A 16,191-nucleotide genomic window follows, 5' to 3' on the forward strand; every position below is an offset into this window, starting at 1 on the left:
ATGCTTGTTGCATAACAGTTATGCATTTCTCGAAGGAATGAATGAGGTTGGATGGTGAGATAGAGAGAACAAAAGGCCAAGGAGAGTGAGATAAATCGACACAAAGTTAAAAATAAAAAAAGGGAGAAAGCGAGACAGAGAGACAGCTAACGGGAAACAGAGGCTTGGAGATAGAATGTCTGAGAGAGAAAAATTTGACTTGGCCAGATCGAGAGCGAGAGAGAGACGGAGAAGAACAAATACGTTTGAACTGTCAGTTGCCTCATTACTGCGGTGTTTGACCCCAATGCTGGTTGATTGGCACATCATTGACTGCTGTCCTGCTCTGGCTCTCATTACTATTGATCTGACCCTTCATAGGTCATCACCTGTCTGGCCCTGTACTCATTCCTCTCACCCATAACTGTATCACCCCTGTCTGCATACATGACTTATGAGTTTCCTTCATACCCACAGCTGTTTGGTGTATGCTCTATGATTCTAAGAAATTGAAGGAGTGTTGTTGTTTATTTGTCAATTGATCAAAGGGGGCGGCAGGGTAGCCTAGTGGTTAGAACACTGGACTAGTAACCATTTACATTACATTTACATTTAAGTCATTTAGCAGACGCTCTTATCCAGAGCGTCTTACAAATTGGTGAATTCACCTTCTGACATCAGTGGAACAGCCACTTTACAATAGTGCATCTAAGTCATTTAAGGGGGGGGTGAGAAGGATTGCTTTATCCTATCCTAGGTATTCCTTGAAGAGGTGGGGTTTCAGGTGTCTCCGGAAGGTGGTGATTGACTCCGCTGTCCTGGCGTCGTGAGGGAGTTTGTTCCACCATTGGGGGCCAGAGCAGCGAACAGTTTTGACTGGGCTGAGCGGGAACTGTACTTCCTCAGTGGTAGGGAGGCGAGCAGGCCAGAGGTGGATGAACGCAGTGCCCTTGTTTGGGTGTAGGGCCTGATCAGAGCCTGGAATTTACTGCGGTGCCGTTCCCCTCACAGCTCCGTAGGCAAGCACCATGGTCTTGTAGCGGATGTTTTCAACTGGAAGCCAGTGGAGAGAGCGGAAGAGCGGGGTGACGTGAGAGAACTTGGGAAGGTTGAACACCAGACGGGCTGCGGCGTTCTGGATGAGTTGTAGGGGTTTAATGGCACAGGCAGGGAGCCCAGCCAACAGCGAGTTGCAGTAATCCAGACGGGAGATGACAAGTGCCTGGATTAGGACCTGCGCCGCTTCCTGTGTGAGGCAGGGTCGTACTCTGCGGATGTTGTAGAGCATGAACCTACAGGAACGGGCCACCGCCTTGATGTTAGTTGAGAACGACAGGGTGTTGTCCAGGATCACGCCAAGGTTCTTAGCGCTCTGGGAGGAGGAAACAATGGAGTTGTCAACCGTGATGGCGAGATCATGGAGCGGGCAGTCCTTCCCCGGGAGGAAGAGCAGCTCCGTCTTGCCGAGGTTCAGCTTGAGGTGGTGATCCGTCATCCACACTGATATGTCTGCCAGACATGCAGAGATGCAATTGCCACCTGGTCATCAGAAAAAGGAGAAGATTAATTGTGTGTTGTCTGCATAGCAATGATAGGAGAGACCATGTGAGGTTATGACAGAGCCAAGTGACTTGGTGTATAGCGAGAAAGGAGAGGGCCTAGAACAGAGCCCTGGGGGACACCAGTGGTGAGAGCGCGTGGCATAGGAGACAGATTCTCGCCACGCCACCTGGTAGGACGACCTGTCAGGTAGGACGCAATGTAGCGTGGGCCGCACCGGAGATGCCCAACTTGGAGAGGGTGGAGAGGAGGATCTGATGGTTCACAGTGTCGAAGGCAGCCGATAGGTCTAGAAGGATGAGAGCAGAGGAGAGAGAGTTAGCTTTAGCAGTGCGGAGCGCCTCCGTGATACAGAGAAGAGCAGTCTCAGTTGAATGACTAGTCTTGAAACCTGACTGATTTGGATCAAGAAGGTCATTCTGAGAGAGATAGCGGGAGAGCTGGCCAAGGAGTGCACGTTCAAGAGTTTTGGAGAGAAAAGAAAGAAGGGATACTGGTCTGTAGTTGTTGACATCGGAGGGATCGAGTGTAGGTTTTTTCAGAAGGGGTGCAACTCTCGCTCTCTTGAAGACGGAAGGGACGTAGCCAGCGGTCAGGGATGAGTTGATGAGCGAGGTGAGGTAAGGGAGAAGGTCTGGAAATGGTCTGGAGAAGAGAGGAGGGGATAGGGTCAGCGGGCAGGTTGTTGGGCGGCCGGCCGTCACAAGAAGCGAGATTTCATCTGGAGAGAGAGGGGAGAAAGAGGTCAGAGCACAGGGTAGGGCAGTGTGAGCAGAACCAGCGGTGTCGTTTGACTTAGCAAACGAGGATCGGAATAGACCTTCTTTTCAAAATGGTTGACTGGTCATCTGCAGAGAGGGAGGAGGGGGGAGGGGGAGAAGGATTCAGGAGGGAGGAGAAGGTGGCAAAGAGCTTCCTAGGGTTAGAGGCAGATGCTTGGAATTTAGAGTGGAAGAAAGTGGCTTTAGCAGCAGAGACAGAGGAGGAAAATGTAGAGAGGAGGGAGTGAAAGGATGCCAGGTCCGCAGGGAGGCGAGTTTTCCTCCATTTCCGCTCGGCTGAATCAGGAGATAGGTTGGAGAAGGTATGAGCAGAGGGAAGAGATGATAGGATGGAAGAGGAGAGAGTGGCGGGGGAGAGAGAGCTAAGGTTGGGACGGCGCGATACCATCCGAGTAGGGGCAGTGTGGGAAGTGTTGGAAAGGGAAAAGGATACAAGGTAGTGGTCGGAGACTTGGAGGGGAGTTGCAATGAGGTTAGTGGAAGAACAGCATCTAGTAAAGATGAGGTCGAGCGTATTGCCTGCCTTGTGAGTAGGGGGAGATGGTGAGAGGGTGAGGTCAAAAGAGGAGAGGAGTGGAAAGAAGGAGGCAGAGAGGAATGAGTCAAAGGTAGACGTGGGGAGGTTTGCCCAGGACTGTGAGAGGTGAGCCGTCCTCAGGAAAGGAGCTTATCAAGGCATCAAGCTCATTGATGAACTCTCCGAGGGAACCTGGAGGGCGATAAATGATAAGGATGTTAAGCTTGAAAGGGCTGGTAACTGTGACAGCATGGAATTCAAAGGAGGCGATAGACAGATGGGTAAGGGGAGAAAGAAGAATGACCACTTGGGAGAGATGAGGATGGTGCCACCACCCCGCTGACCAGAAGCTCGGGGTGTGCGAGATGCACGTGGGCGGACGAAGAAAGCAGTAGGAGTAGCAGTGTTGTCTGTGGTGATCCATGTTTCCGTCAGTGCCAAGAAGTCGAGGGACTGGAGGGAGGCATAGGCTGAGATGAACTCTGCCTTGTTGGCCGCAGATCGGCAGTTCCAGAGGCTACCGGAGACCTGGAACTCCACGTGGGTCGTGCGCGCTGGGACCACCAGATCAAACCCCCAAGCCAACAGGGTACTATTCTGTTGTTCTGCCCCTGAACAGGCTGTTAACCCACTGTTCCTAGGCCATCATTGAAAATAAGAATTTGTTCTTAACTGACTTGCCTGGTTAAATAAAGGAAAACATTTTAAAAAAGCAGTGGTTCTCAAACTTTTTATAGTCCCATACCCCTTAAAACGTTCAACCTCCAGCTGTGTACCCCCTCTTGCACTAGGGTCAATGCACTCTCAAATGTTGTTTTTTGCCATCATTGTAAGCCTGCCACACACACACAATACATTTATTAAACATAAGAATGAGTGTGAGTTTGTCACAACCCGGCTCGTGGGAAGTGATAAAGAGCTCGTATAGGACGACGGCATAAATAATAATATAATAATAATCAATAATTTTGCTTTTTATTTAGTCATCTTCGATATAAAACTTTATTTGTTATTCAAAAATTGTGAATAACTCACCACAGGTTAATGAGAAGGGTGTGCTTTTTGGCACCCCCCTGAACGCATTGCGCGTACCCCAGGTTGGATGCACATAACTCTGCAATGTTGGGTTGTATTGGAGAGACTCTCAGTATTAAATAATTTCCACACACAGTCTATGCCTCATGCTAGTGAGGGCTGAGAATCCACTCTCACATAGGTACATGTTTGAAAAGATGGTCCCATGTCCCTGTCTGTTATTCGGTGCTTTCCCAGGTAAGGGGCCAGTAGCTCTTTGGCTGCATCAGATTCACAGCTGTCAGTGTCCATGCTAGCTGGGCTAACAACAAATGTAGAATTACTGATGTTAGCATTGGATGTGCTGGTGGAAGCAGAACAACTTGTGTCGTCGACAGGTGCAGGTGTAGTACTGCTGGTAGTAGCAGTACAACCAGTAGAGCTGGAATGTGTCTCTATGGACGTGGCCCTTACTTTTTTAAAACCAATTTTCAAGCAAACGGAATGAGCAGCAGCTACGTTTGGCTACATGCGGACCGTTAGTGTAATTCCCGCGAGAGAGTAAAGATTAATGTGGTTGGATGTTCATTATTTGACTAGGCTACCTGTATTTGACATTGTGTTGTCATTTCGCTGAACACTAGATCATTTTTTATTTTTTGGGGCAGTGAAACGAGGCTACCAAAATGTATAGCCCCGTTGGAAAATATATGTGAATCACATTTTTATTTGGCACATCCCTGAACGCATTGCGCGTACCCCAGTTTGGGAACACCTGGATCAGAGGAACGGAGAGATATCAGACAGTGATGATCCCAATCCATATTCAGCTGAAAACTAATTGAAAACTTGACTTTGGAAAGAGTGTTTATTGCTTGCATTTATTGATTGTCTATTGATTAATCCTACTAATACTCAACTGTTACACCAACTGGTAACAAGATTCACTTTTTAATAATACCTGCACTATGGTTACCATGTACCTAGTCCTACAATGAATGTGTGAATAGACCGTTTTAGACCACTTTCTACAGAGTGTGAACGTTTTAGTAAATGATTAGATTTATTTTCATGAATTTGACCATGAACCCTCCCACCCCATCCTCTCTTCTTTGCCACAGGAGGTGAGTGACACACAAATCATGGAGTTGGTCCACAGTTCGTTGGGCCGGATGACCGTCATACGTCAGATCTTCCCTCTGTGGAGAGACACCAACATCCGCTGCATGAGGAACAACCACCGCATCTCCTCCCTGCTCTGTGACCCCCAGGAGGGCTACCTGCAGTCCCTGGAGGTCAGTGTGACTGAGATGACTTTATTAATGACCGTCAGCCACACCATATATCCACACCATCAGTGAACTCCACAGAGTACTTTGTCATTCACCCAATATCACCCCACGTTCTGACGAAACATGACCATGACCAAAACAATACTGAAGGGCGACCAGAGCGAGTTGCCCGTCAGCGCCATCACAACATTGAACGCTGTCATCATTCTAACACGGTGTCATTTCCTTCAATGTTAAAACCCTCAGTCTGTCACCATCACCAGATTACACAGGGCTGCACAGCCACACAGATTTCCAACATTAGAAATGTCTTAGAAATGTTCTCTGTATTCCATCTAGTGTGCAGTGACCGTGACTTACTATGCAGGCTCCATAGCTAGTGTAGAACACTGTTTAGGACAGATAGTAGCAAGGCTATAACAGTAGCCAGGCTATATACAGTAGCAAGGCTATAACAGTAGCCAGGCTATATACAGTAGCAAGGCTATAACAGTAGCCAGGCTATATACAGTAGTAAGGCTATAACAGTAGCAAGGCTATATACAGTAGCAAGGCTATAACAGTAGCCAGGCTATATACAGACACCGGTTAGTCGGGCTGATTGAGCATGTACATGTATGTATGTTTAAAATTACTATGCATATGTGATAAACAGAGAGTAGCAGTAGCGTAAAAGAGTGGTCGACAGGTGGTGGGTGGCGGGACACAATGCAGATAGTCCGGTAGCCAATGTGTGGGGTCACCGGTTGGTCGGGCTAATTGAGGTAGTATGTGTCAATGTCTAGTTAAAGTGACTATGCATATATGATAAACAGAGAGTAGCAACAGCCTAAAAGAGGGATTGGGGAGCAGGGGACACAATGCAAATAGTCCGGTTAGCCATTTGAAAACCTGTTCAGGAGTCTTGTGGATTGTGGGTAAAAGCTGTTGAAAAGCCTTTTGGTCCTAGACTTGGCGCTCCGGTGCCGCTTGTCATGCGGTAGTAGAGAGAACAGTCTGTGACTGGGGTGCCTGAGGAATGATGGCATTCAGCAAATATCTCTCATGTTGTTAATGTTGTACCCTGCCATTCATTGTTGGTGTCCATCATATCGAAAGCATGCTGTGGACTCAGGCATCCATTGCGCCTATTTGTATACCAACTGAAAATTCCAGGGACCGTGTTTGGGCTCGTCTTTGTCCAGTGTTCCTTCAATAAATCACAATCACAATTTCCTACGGACAAGTTAGAAAAGCTGGACCACAAATGCTCTGTGGCATTTCAGCAGACATGTATTTTTCTATCATAAAAAAACTTGTGGTCTTTCATATCTCTTGTCTGTAACATAAAAGCTGTCGTTGCAGTGTCAGACCGGGTGTGTTCTGCTCCCCAGGTGAATAGCACCATGGGTCTGTCTCTCCCTTTCATTCCGTGGCCATGCTGGGAAAAGTGTATATTCCCTACTGAGAACTTAATTTCCCCAAAACCTCACAGGGGCAGTGGCAGAGAGGAGCCGCTTTTATGTTGGTCTTGTCAACCTTCACACAGTCCAACAAGTACTTTTGAGTATCTCGTTTTGGGAGTTTTTCCCTGCAAAGTCTCAAACTAGGATAATAGTTGCGTGTCACTGCTGATTCTGCTCAACACCTCTCATAGAATATATGTTGTTGTGTTGTTTCTCCCCAGGTCTCCAGCTTGTACCTGTATGACAGTGTGCTGATGTTGGCCAACGCCTTCTACAGTAAGCTGGAGGACAGGAAGTGGCATAGCATGGCCAGTCTGAACTGCATGAGGAAGTCCACCAAGCCTTGGAATGGAGGCTGGTCTATGCTGGACACCATCCAGAAGGTAGGGCACCACACGACATTGCAGACTAAGTCATACATAGAAATGGATTCCTTTCGTTTTCATGTGGCATTCTTCTCACATGAATCTAAGCTCTTTGAAAACAGATATACAAGCAGAATGATTCCGTCTTTTGAGTTTATCCAAATTAACAAAATATTGGAACAAAATATATTTGATTACATCAATTTAGAGGCTGTGATTTAAAACTTCATAAAATGAATCATTTATAAATGAACAAAAGTGTTTATGAAAATGTAAAAAAAATTCAACCAGTTATTGTAACAATAATGGTTCTCTTTTGAAGTCATGATGACTAATCACAATTTCACTCAACCACTCACTTTCAATTTAGTCATTTAGCAGGAGCTCTTATCCAGAGCGATTTACAGTAGTGGGGGCATTCATTTGTTTGTACTGGTCCCCCATGGGAATTGAACCCACCACCCTGACATTGCAAGCACCATCAAATCAAATCAAATGTTATTTGTCACATGTGCCTAATAGAACAGGTACTGTGAAAACTGTTAAGAAGCCTTTTGGACCTAGACTTGGCGCTCCGGTTCCGCTTGCTGTGCGGTAGCAGAGAGAACAGTCTATGACTAGGGTGGCTGAAGTCTTTCGCAATTTTTAGGGACTTCCTCTGACACCGCCTGGTATAGAGGTCCTGGATGGCAGGAAGCTTGACCCCAGTGATGTACTGGGCCATTCGTACTACCTCTGTAGTGCCTTGCGGTCGGAGGTCGAGCAGTTGCCATACCAAGCGGTGATGCAAACAATAGGAATGCTCTCGATGGTGCAGCTGTATAACCTTTTGAGGATCTGAGGACACATGCCAAATCTTTTCAGTATCCTGAGGGGGAATAGGCTTTGTCATGCCCTCTTCACGACTGTCTTGGCGTGTTTGGACCATTCTAGTGTATTGGTGATGTGGACACCAAGGAACTTGAAGCTCTCAAACTGCTCCACTACAGCCCTGTTGATGAGAATGGGAGCGTGCTCAGCCCTCCTTTTCATGTAGTCCTTGATCATCTTTACCACTGAGCCATTTTCACTTACTTTGCACATCATCAAACGCACGTCATTTTGCAACCCTTTTATTACAGTAGATGTCCTTATCAGCACATGTTCTTATCATTGACTTACAATCAGGTTCTCAATGTTATGTATGGGGATTGAGCTGGTAACCTTGGTCCAGCTAGTAGTAGCTATATTATAGGCCATTCAGTATGAGTGTATAAAGTATCCTGGCCAAACCACCTCATTTGAATGGTTCTTGATCCATTGGTACTAATGCATAGGTTGTGTTGTAATGTACTTCACAGAAATGTTTAGCAATCAACTTAGATGATTGCTGAACATGTTATAGACCACAAAGCATATTAAAGCGTTAAACTTTCCTAGGTTCCTGCCTTCTAGGGAGGCATTGTTTGGGGTTTTAGGCTGGGTATCTGTAAAGCACTTTGTGACAATTGCTGATGCAAAAAGGGCTTTATAAAATACAGTACATTTGATTTTTGATTGTTTGATTAGAGACCACTTAAAATATCATTGTTATTATGCTGTTGCCATAGAGACGGATCACCGGGCTCACAGGATTGATGGACTTCCGTGCAGGAGGTTCCAACTCCCACATCCAGTTTGAGATCCTGGGGACCAGCTACAGTGAGACGTTTGGTAAAGATGTCAAACGGGTGAGTCAATATTGAACAACGCAAATGGACATCCTGTTTCACTCGCAGTTTGTTTGTCATATTGATACGTTTTGTTTCGTGTCATGAAAGAAAACACGCAATCAGTGCCTTCAGAAATTTTCCACACCGCTTGACTTTTTACAAATTTTGTTGTGTTTTATAGCCGGAATTAAAAATGTATTCAATTAAGATTGTTGGTCACTGGCATAGACACAATACACCATAATGGCAAAGTGGAATTTCAAACACAGATTCCAAGAAGACAGTGAATGTTCCTGAGTGGCCAAGTTACAGTTTTGACTTAAATCTGGTATAAAAACTATGGAAAGACCTGGAAATGACTGTCAAGCAATGATCAACAACCAATTTGACAGAGCTTGAATAATTTAGGAAAGAATAAGGTGAGACTTACCCAGAAAGACTCACAGCTGTAATCACTACCAAAGTATTGACTCAGGGTTGTGAGTACTTATGTAAATTAGATATTTCTGGATTTCATTTTCAATCGAATTTTGAATTCAGCCTGTAACAGCAAAATGTGGAAGAAGGCAAGTGGTATGAATGTAGTTGTCAAGTGTCAAGAGGAAGAGTGCCCTCTACTGGAGATCTCCATCAGGCAATAGAGTGGAGCTGAGACCAAGACAACGATACCAGCTTAAAGAGATACATACTATGTTCTGCAGATATAGTGTAGTGCAGTGTTTCAATAGCTATCACAGATTTACTTCTGATACTCATTAGTGGGTCAGTATCTCAATTGGAAGAGCCACAAGAGGAAATTAGACAAAATTCAATTGGAAACCAAACATCAAGGTGTGTGTGTGTGTGTGTGTGTGTAGGGAGCTCTTTCTGAATATATTTTTCAATCCCATGGTTACCTTTGTGTCTCTTAACTGGGATAAAACAATGGGACGGTGTGAGAAAACGAACTAACCCTAAGTAGAAAATTGTATGCTTTGTTTGTGTGTACTGTGAGAGTTGTTTATTGTTGGTTCAGTCATAAAATTACTGCAGAATAAAGAGGAAATTACTTTACTGGCAATCTATGTGGAGCAGGGAGAGACTGGGCGCTGTAATGAAGATTTAATCACTAGACTACCTAACTGGAGTTATGAAGCCAATTCATCATAATATGGCCATTAGCAAATGCGGAACACACACACACACACACACACACACACACACACACACACACACACACACACACACACACACACACACACACACACACACACACACACACACACACACACACACACACACACACACACACACAGTATAGGTAAAAAATATATACGTATATTTCTATTTAATGCACTTTTGAGATTATTCTGTATAATGAAATGCGCTTTGCAAAAGTAATCAATTATTATTATTATTGTTACATGCATACTACACACATGGTCAGATGATGACACTACCTGTGCTGAAAAACAGGTGCAGACACATAAAAGACAGCATACAGAGAACACACAAACACTGGAACACTGGTTTCTTGAAATCATTAGAGGCAGGGCACGGGAGAGTCTGCTAATGGTATGCCAGATGCATTCAGTGTTGTTGTTCATTATCAGCATTCCTGTCTGCCTTCCTCTAGCAGCATGACCATTTACTGGGGACAATAGACACAAACACAAGTAGCTCTCCTCTTTCCCCTTTAATGGCCTGTTCATATGTTCCTGGGGCCTCATTTGTCAATCATGCGTAGGCAATCATTTGTACGTAAAACATGCGTAGGATAATTTCCATGCAAAGAGTGAGATTTATGAATATGAACGTTTGCATGAGAGTGTGCATAAATGCGTGCACAGCCATGACCATACGCACTCACAGTGCAAAGTGGTGGAATAGGGGAATGGCTTGTCAAGCGTAGGATGGGGTAAATACAGTGCATTCAGAAATTATTCAGACCCCTTGACTTTTTCCAAATGTTGTTTCGTTACTCTCTCATTCTAAAATGGATAAAATACAATACCCCACAATGACAAAGCGAAAACAAGTTTTTAGAAATGTTTGCAAAAAAATAAAAACATATTTATGTAAGTATTCAGTCCCTTTGCTATGAGACTCTAAATTTGGCTTAGGTGTATCCTGTTTCCATTGATCATCCTTGAGATGTTTCTACAACTTGATTGGGGTCCACCTGTGGTAAATCCAATTGATTGGACATGATATACAAAGACACACGGATTTGAACCCAATCAAACATCTCTGGAGAGACCTGGAAATAGCTGTGCAGCGACACCCATCCAACCTGACAGAGCTTGAGAGGATCTGCAGAGAAGAATGGGAGAAACTCTCCAAATACAGGTGTGCCAAGCTTGTAGCGTCATACCCAGGAGGACTTGACGCTGTAATCGCTGCTTCAATATAGTACTGGGTAAAGGGTCTGAATACTTATGTAAATGTGATATTTCAGTTTTGTATTTTTAATACATTTGCAAAAATGTCTAAAAAACAGTTTTTGCTTTTGTTATTATGTGGTATTGTGTGTAGATTTATGAGGAGAAAAAACAACTGAATCAAATTTAGAATAAGGCTGTAACATAACAAGATGTGGAAAGAGTCTGAATACATTTCAAATGCACTGTATATATTGAAAATGTAAAGAGTAAAAATGTAATAATATTTCATATTCATTGTATTTCCATTGTGAATTCATGCAACATACCTTGACAGTCATATCATTTGACCACATCAGTATATTTCTTACAATAATAATCCATATAAAGTACAGTATTTGTTAAATTAGAGGCACATGTGAAAGTGAAACACCACTATAAAAGACTGAGATAATGGGATATCCAATGAGAGGCTGATCTTGCTCTGTTGGAAGATTTGGCACACTCTGCATTTCACAGAGAGAGGGTTTTTAGAGACAGGTGATACTTTTTTTGCAGAAAGTATGGATTGGCTCATCAGAGTTTGGTTCCCAAAACCAATCTAATAGGATTTCTGCGAGGGTTTAAGACCTACTTTAAAAAGGCAAGCACATGCCATTCCGTTGCACATCCAAGTGATCTCCACCCTCAGGCTTTTGGCAACGGGCACGTTTTAGCGGGGGTTTGCCGGTCGGCATCTCACAGCCCTCGATTAGCCAATGTTTTGGATGCAATCATCGGAAAAAGGAACTGTAAATTACCATACACCATCGCACAACAGGTTGAAGTCCAGAGGAGTTTCTTTGCCATCCAAATATGAACGGAGCAATAGACGACACCAACATCACCATAAGAGCACCATCCCAAAACGAGTTCAACAGAACAGGCCACTCTAAATGTACAGGTGATAGGTTATGTGATGCGCAAAAGATTGCAATTGGCGCTGTTGAACATGGTGGCAATGTGGCCAGGTGGTACGCGCGATTTGTTCATTCTGCAGATCAGCAAAATCTGCCTTTTTTTGTTTGCGACTTTGTATTTCATCGTAAGGCATTGTATATTCCCCACATGGTTTAAAGGGAGGATTTATAGCATACATAATTAATTAGGGGTGTTTCGAAATGCAAATAGCCAAGTTTGCGCACAGAGCACCAAGGCTGAGAACAATTGGTATTTAACAATGGTTATCTCTTCTCTTGCTGGTGTGGGTGTGACGCTCACATGAATGTTGGATACAAAATTATAAATTCCATTCACAAGTAGTAGTTTAAAATAGTTTCTACACAATATTGGTAAAGAGGCCCCTGGTGATGAGTGTGGGACTGATTCAGCTTTCTCATGTCGGACATCACAAACAACATAGTCTCACTTTGGAAAATAATATTGAGTAGGATCTAACATTATCATGTTACTTTTCTGGTCCTCTCGTTACCTCTCCTACATCATCATGTATCTGCATTCAATCCATTGTTTCAATGACCTGATGCCTCTCAGTTGAAGTAACTATTGGGGTCTGAACCAAATGAAGAGTGAAATACTATTTCCTAGTTGCTACATGAACACTTAGTTTCCTCTAGCTATCGCTCAGTGCTGCTGAGCGATGTATGTTGTGGTTCTTGGTTCAGTCAGCAGATTTAGTTAATGAGTTCCTACTCATGTTTCTCATTTAAAAAGCTATTCATTTGTCTGTTATTCCTCCTGAATACATATCGTACACAGATAGAAATAGACAGGAAGAGGAACCGATGAAAAGAGAGAGTGAGTGTAAGAGAAAGAAGTCCCTTAGGTAGCATAGGACTTCCATCCGAGCCATATGCCATGACCCTCATTGGCTCTTCTCTGAGCCATGTATTCTTCGCAGGGAAGTCGATAGGTAATCTCTCTTTACCACCCTCTCTTTCTCTCTCTCGCATTCCTTCCCTCTCTTATTCTCTATTACCATCTAACGCAGAGATAGAGTAGTGGAAGCTCATGGGAGGCTAGAATGACAGACAGGCACCACATCTGCCTGTCTCTGCTTTGGAGCTCTTTAAAATGTAAATTTTTTTACGCTAAGATTGTTTATCATATATTCCAGGGGGAGTGGGGTAAAGCTTCAGACCCCGCCCCATCGTTTTATCCCAGTTAAGGGACACAAAGGTAACCATGGGACTAAAAATATTCAGAAAGACCTCTCTACGCACACACACACACACTGTACGGCAGACTACGAGGGAGTAAGAATTTTGTGGTAAATTAGGATCTTGGTGGTGTGATGGGGATGTCGATATGTAAACATCAGGCTTTTGGTGCTGATGGTGGAAATTGCTCAAACAAGGCAAACTGTTTTAATGAGGCCTTTTGGAGGGGACTGTGAAAATGAACAGCATATTTCCTTGCCAACTTGGAACTGATGCTGAAGATCATTATGTAGTTTTGAGTGTAAGGTGTTTTGACATCCTTTGCATAGTTCAGTGTTGTGGAGTTCTGTTATGGATAGTTATAAACTAGATAAGCCTGCAGTTACCATATCAGTGTCAATAGCTGTCATAAACTATAGTCGTCACAGCAGTATTTCCTTTCCAAGAAGAAGAACATTACAAAATCATTAGTAATTTATTCATTTGTGTTTCTCTACTTTTCTTAATTCAAAAGGCAATCGCACATCTGAGTAACCTTCGTTGCAGGTGCATGGTAACAGTTGAATAAGATGAGAAAAAAATAAGAAACCCGCACACTACTCTTGCTAGTATCACTGCTCTTCATTAAGCTTTACGTATCGGCCTCAAGGCCTTCGTCAGAGCATTTCTTGAAATACAATCCTATATGGAGAAAAAATCATGCTAGGTCAAAAGTGTAACGATCTTCATCGGATGAGGAGTAGGAAGGATCGGACCAAAACGCAGCGTGGTAAGTGTCCATGATTATTTATATTCACAGAACACGAAAATAGAAAATAACAAAGTGATTGTAAGAGATGAAAATCTAAACAGTCCTAAAAGGTGAAAACACAAAACAGGAAACAACTACCCACAAACACCAGGTGGGAAAAGGCTACCTAAGTATGGTTCTCAATCAGAAACAACGATAGACAGGTGCCTCTGATTGGGAACCATACCAGGCCAAACACATAGAAAAGAAAACATAGAAAAACAACGTAGAATGCCCACCCCAACTCACGCCCCGACTAAACCAAAATAGAGACATAAAAAAGGAACTAAGGTCAGAGCGTGACACAAAGTTAGTCATTCTATGTTGATCTCTGCACTAAGGCACACGCGGGCATGCAAATGCACTGTAAATGTATTGTAAAGTGTTACAAATAACAAATCTATTGAAAATAGTTTTAGACATTACAGTACATCTTGTAGTGTTCTTATCTCCTTCATGTGTTATCTGCATGTCACAAAGGACATGGTTGTGTTCTTTTGTATGACCTTTGTATGCGGAGCTTTGCGTAGTAGAAGTCTTTAGTAAAGGGCCTGAAGAGAGTTCTCTGTGTTACCCAGAGGACCTGCCCACTCATGGGGAAAATAGCCCCATGTGAAGCAGGGAGAAAGCAGTGACATTTAGCGTGCGCGCACACACAAGCACACAAGCACACACACAAGGACCAAATGAATACGGACGTGTTAGACTAGATTGTAATAGACATTGACTGGGTGCAGAGACAAGCTGATCTTCATCATCATACTTTTTAATTTAATTTTTTTACAATTATTTCACCTTTATTTAACCAGGGAGGCCAGTTGAGAACAAGTTCTCATTTAAACTGTGACCTGGCCAAGATAAGCAAAGCAGGGCAACAAAACAACAACACAGAGTTACACATAAACAAACGTACAGTCAATAACACAATAGAAAAAATATATGTACAGGGTGTGCAAATGTAGAAGAGTAGGGATGTAAGACAATAAATAAGCCATAGAGGCGAAATAATTACAATTTAGCATTAACACTGGAGTGATAGATGTGCAGATGATGATGTGTAAGTAGAGATACTGGGGTGCAAAAGAACAAGAAGATAAATAACAATATGGGGATGAGGTAGTTGGGTGTGTACAGGTACAGTGATCGGTAAGCTGCTCTGACAGCTGATGCTTAAAGTTAGAGTTTAGAAGACAACCAAATGTTGCTTTCTGGCATGTAGCTTAGCGATTATGAGCATTAGGGCAATAACCATCCCTGAGCCGACTAGGTGGAAAATCTGTTGATGTGCCCCCGAGCAAGGCACTTAACCCTAATTGCTCCTATATGTCTCTCTGGATAATGTCTAAAATGTCTAATATCCCACCCACACACCAAATGAATTCCCTATAGAAACACAGAAAGATTCATAACACTGTCTTTGGAAGTCAGAGAACCAATCAGACTTTCTTTGTACAGTGATTAAGTATGAGTAAGAGAGTCCCCTGTTTTGCAGCATAATCTGAAGGTCTTCAAGAAGAAGTAGAGGCTGGACCATGATAACGGAGTTTTGAGGGATAAAGGAACATCAGATCATCACTATCCTATTGTCTGTATTTTCTATTTGGACATACAGTAGTGTTTGTACACTCACAGAGTATGTTCTGTCCTGAATGTATTGACATTGATCGCTAGATGTTTCTGTTTAGGCTTATATTGGCGGTAAATGATAGACAAAGGCTTCTCACAGAATCCACATTACTGGCATTGATCCTGCTTTGTACACTGCACAGTAGGCATATATAAACAAATGTGTTTACCCAAAGTATACTTTCATTGAAACATTCTTACCATGCTTTCCACAACCATTGATACAGTATACAGTGCCTTCGGGAAGTATTCAGACCAATGGACTTTTTCCACATTTTGTTATGTTACAACCTTATTAAAAAAATATCAGCAATCTTCACACAATATCCCACAATGACAAAGTAAAAACAGGTTTTTAGAATTTTTGCAAATTTATTACAAATAAAAAAACAGATACCTTATTTACATAAGTATTCAGACCTTTTGCTATGAGACTCGAAATCCAGCTCAGGTGCATCCTGTTTCCATTGATCATCCTTGAGATGTTTCTAAAGGTTGATTAGTCCACCTGTGGTAACATAAATTGATTGGAACTTGATTTGGAAAGGCACACACCTCTCTATATAAAGTCCCACAGTTGACAGTGTATGTCAGAGAAAAACCAAGCCATG

General features: G+C 43.1%; 1 protein-coding gene across 1 annotated transcript in view; it reads left to right on the forward strand.

The window, feature by feature from the left end:
* Positions 1 to 16,191, forward strand: part of LOC135511071 (glutamate receptor ionotropic, delta-1-like) — a 348,005-nt gene that overhangs the window by 291,539 nt on the left and 40,275 nt on the right. The window contains exons 6-8 of the mRNA XM_064932571.1: positions 4,974 to 5,147; positions 6,811 to 6,972; positions 8,544 to 8,663. Of these exons, the coding sequence (XP_064788643.1) occupies positions 4,974 to 5,147; positions 6,811 to 6,972; positions 8,544 to 8,663 (456 nt within the window). The remainder of the gene's footprint in view (positions 1 to 4,973; positions 5,148 to 6,810; positions 6,973 to 8,543; positions 8,664 to 16,191) is intronic.

Source organism: Oncorhynchus masou, chromosome 23 (genome assembly GCF_036934945.1).
Source record: "Oncorhynchus masou masou isolate Uvic2021 chromosome 23, UVic_Omas_1.1, whole genome shotgun sequence".
Lineage (NCBI taxonomy): Eukaryota > Metazoa > Chordata > Actinopteri > Salmoniformes > Salmonidae > Oncorhynchus > Oncorhynchus masou.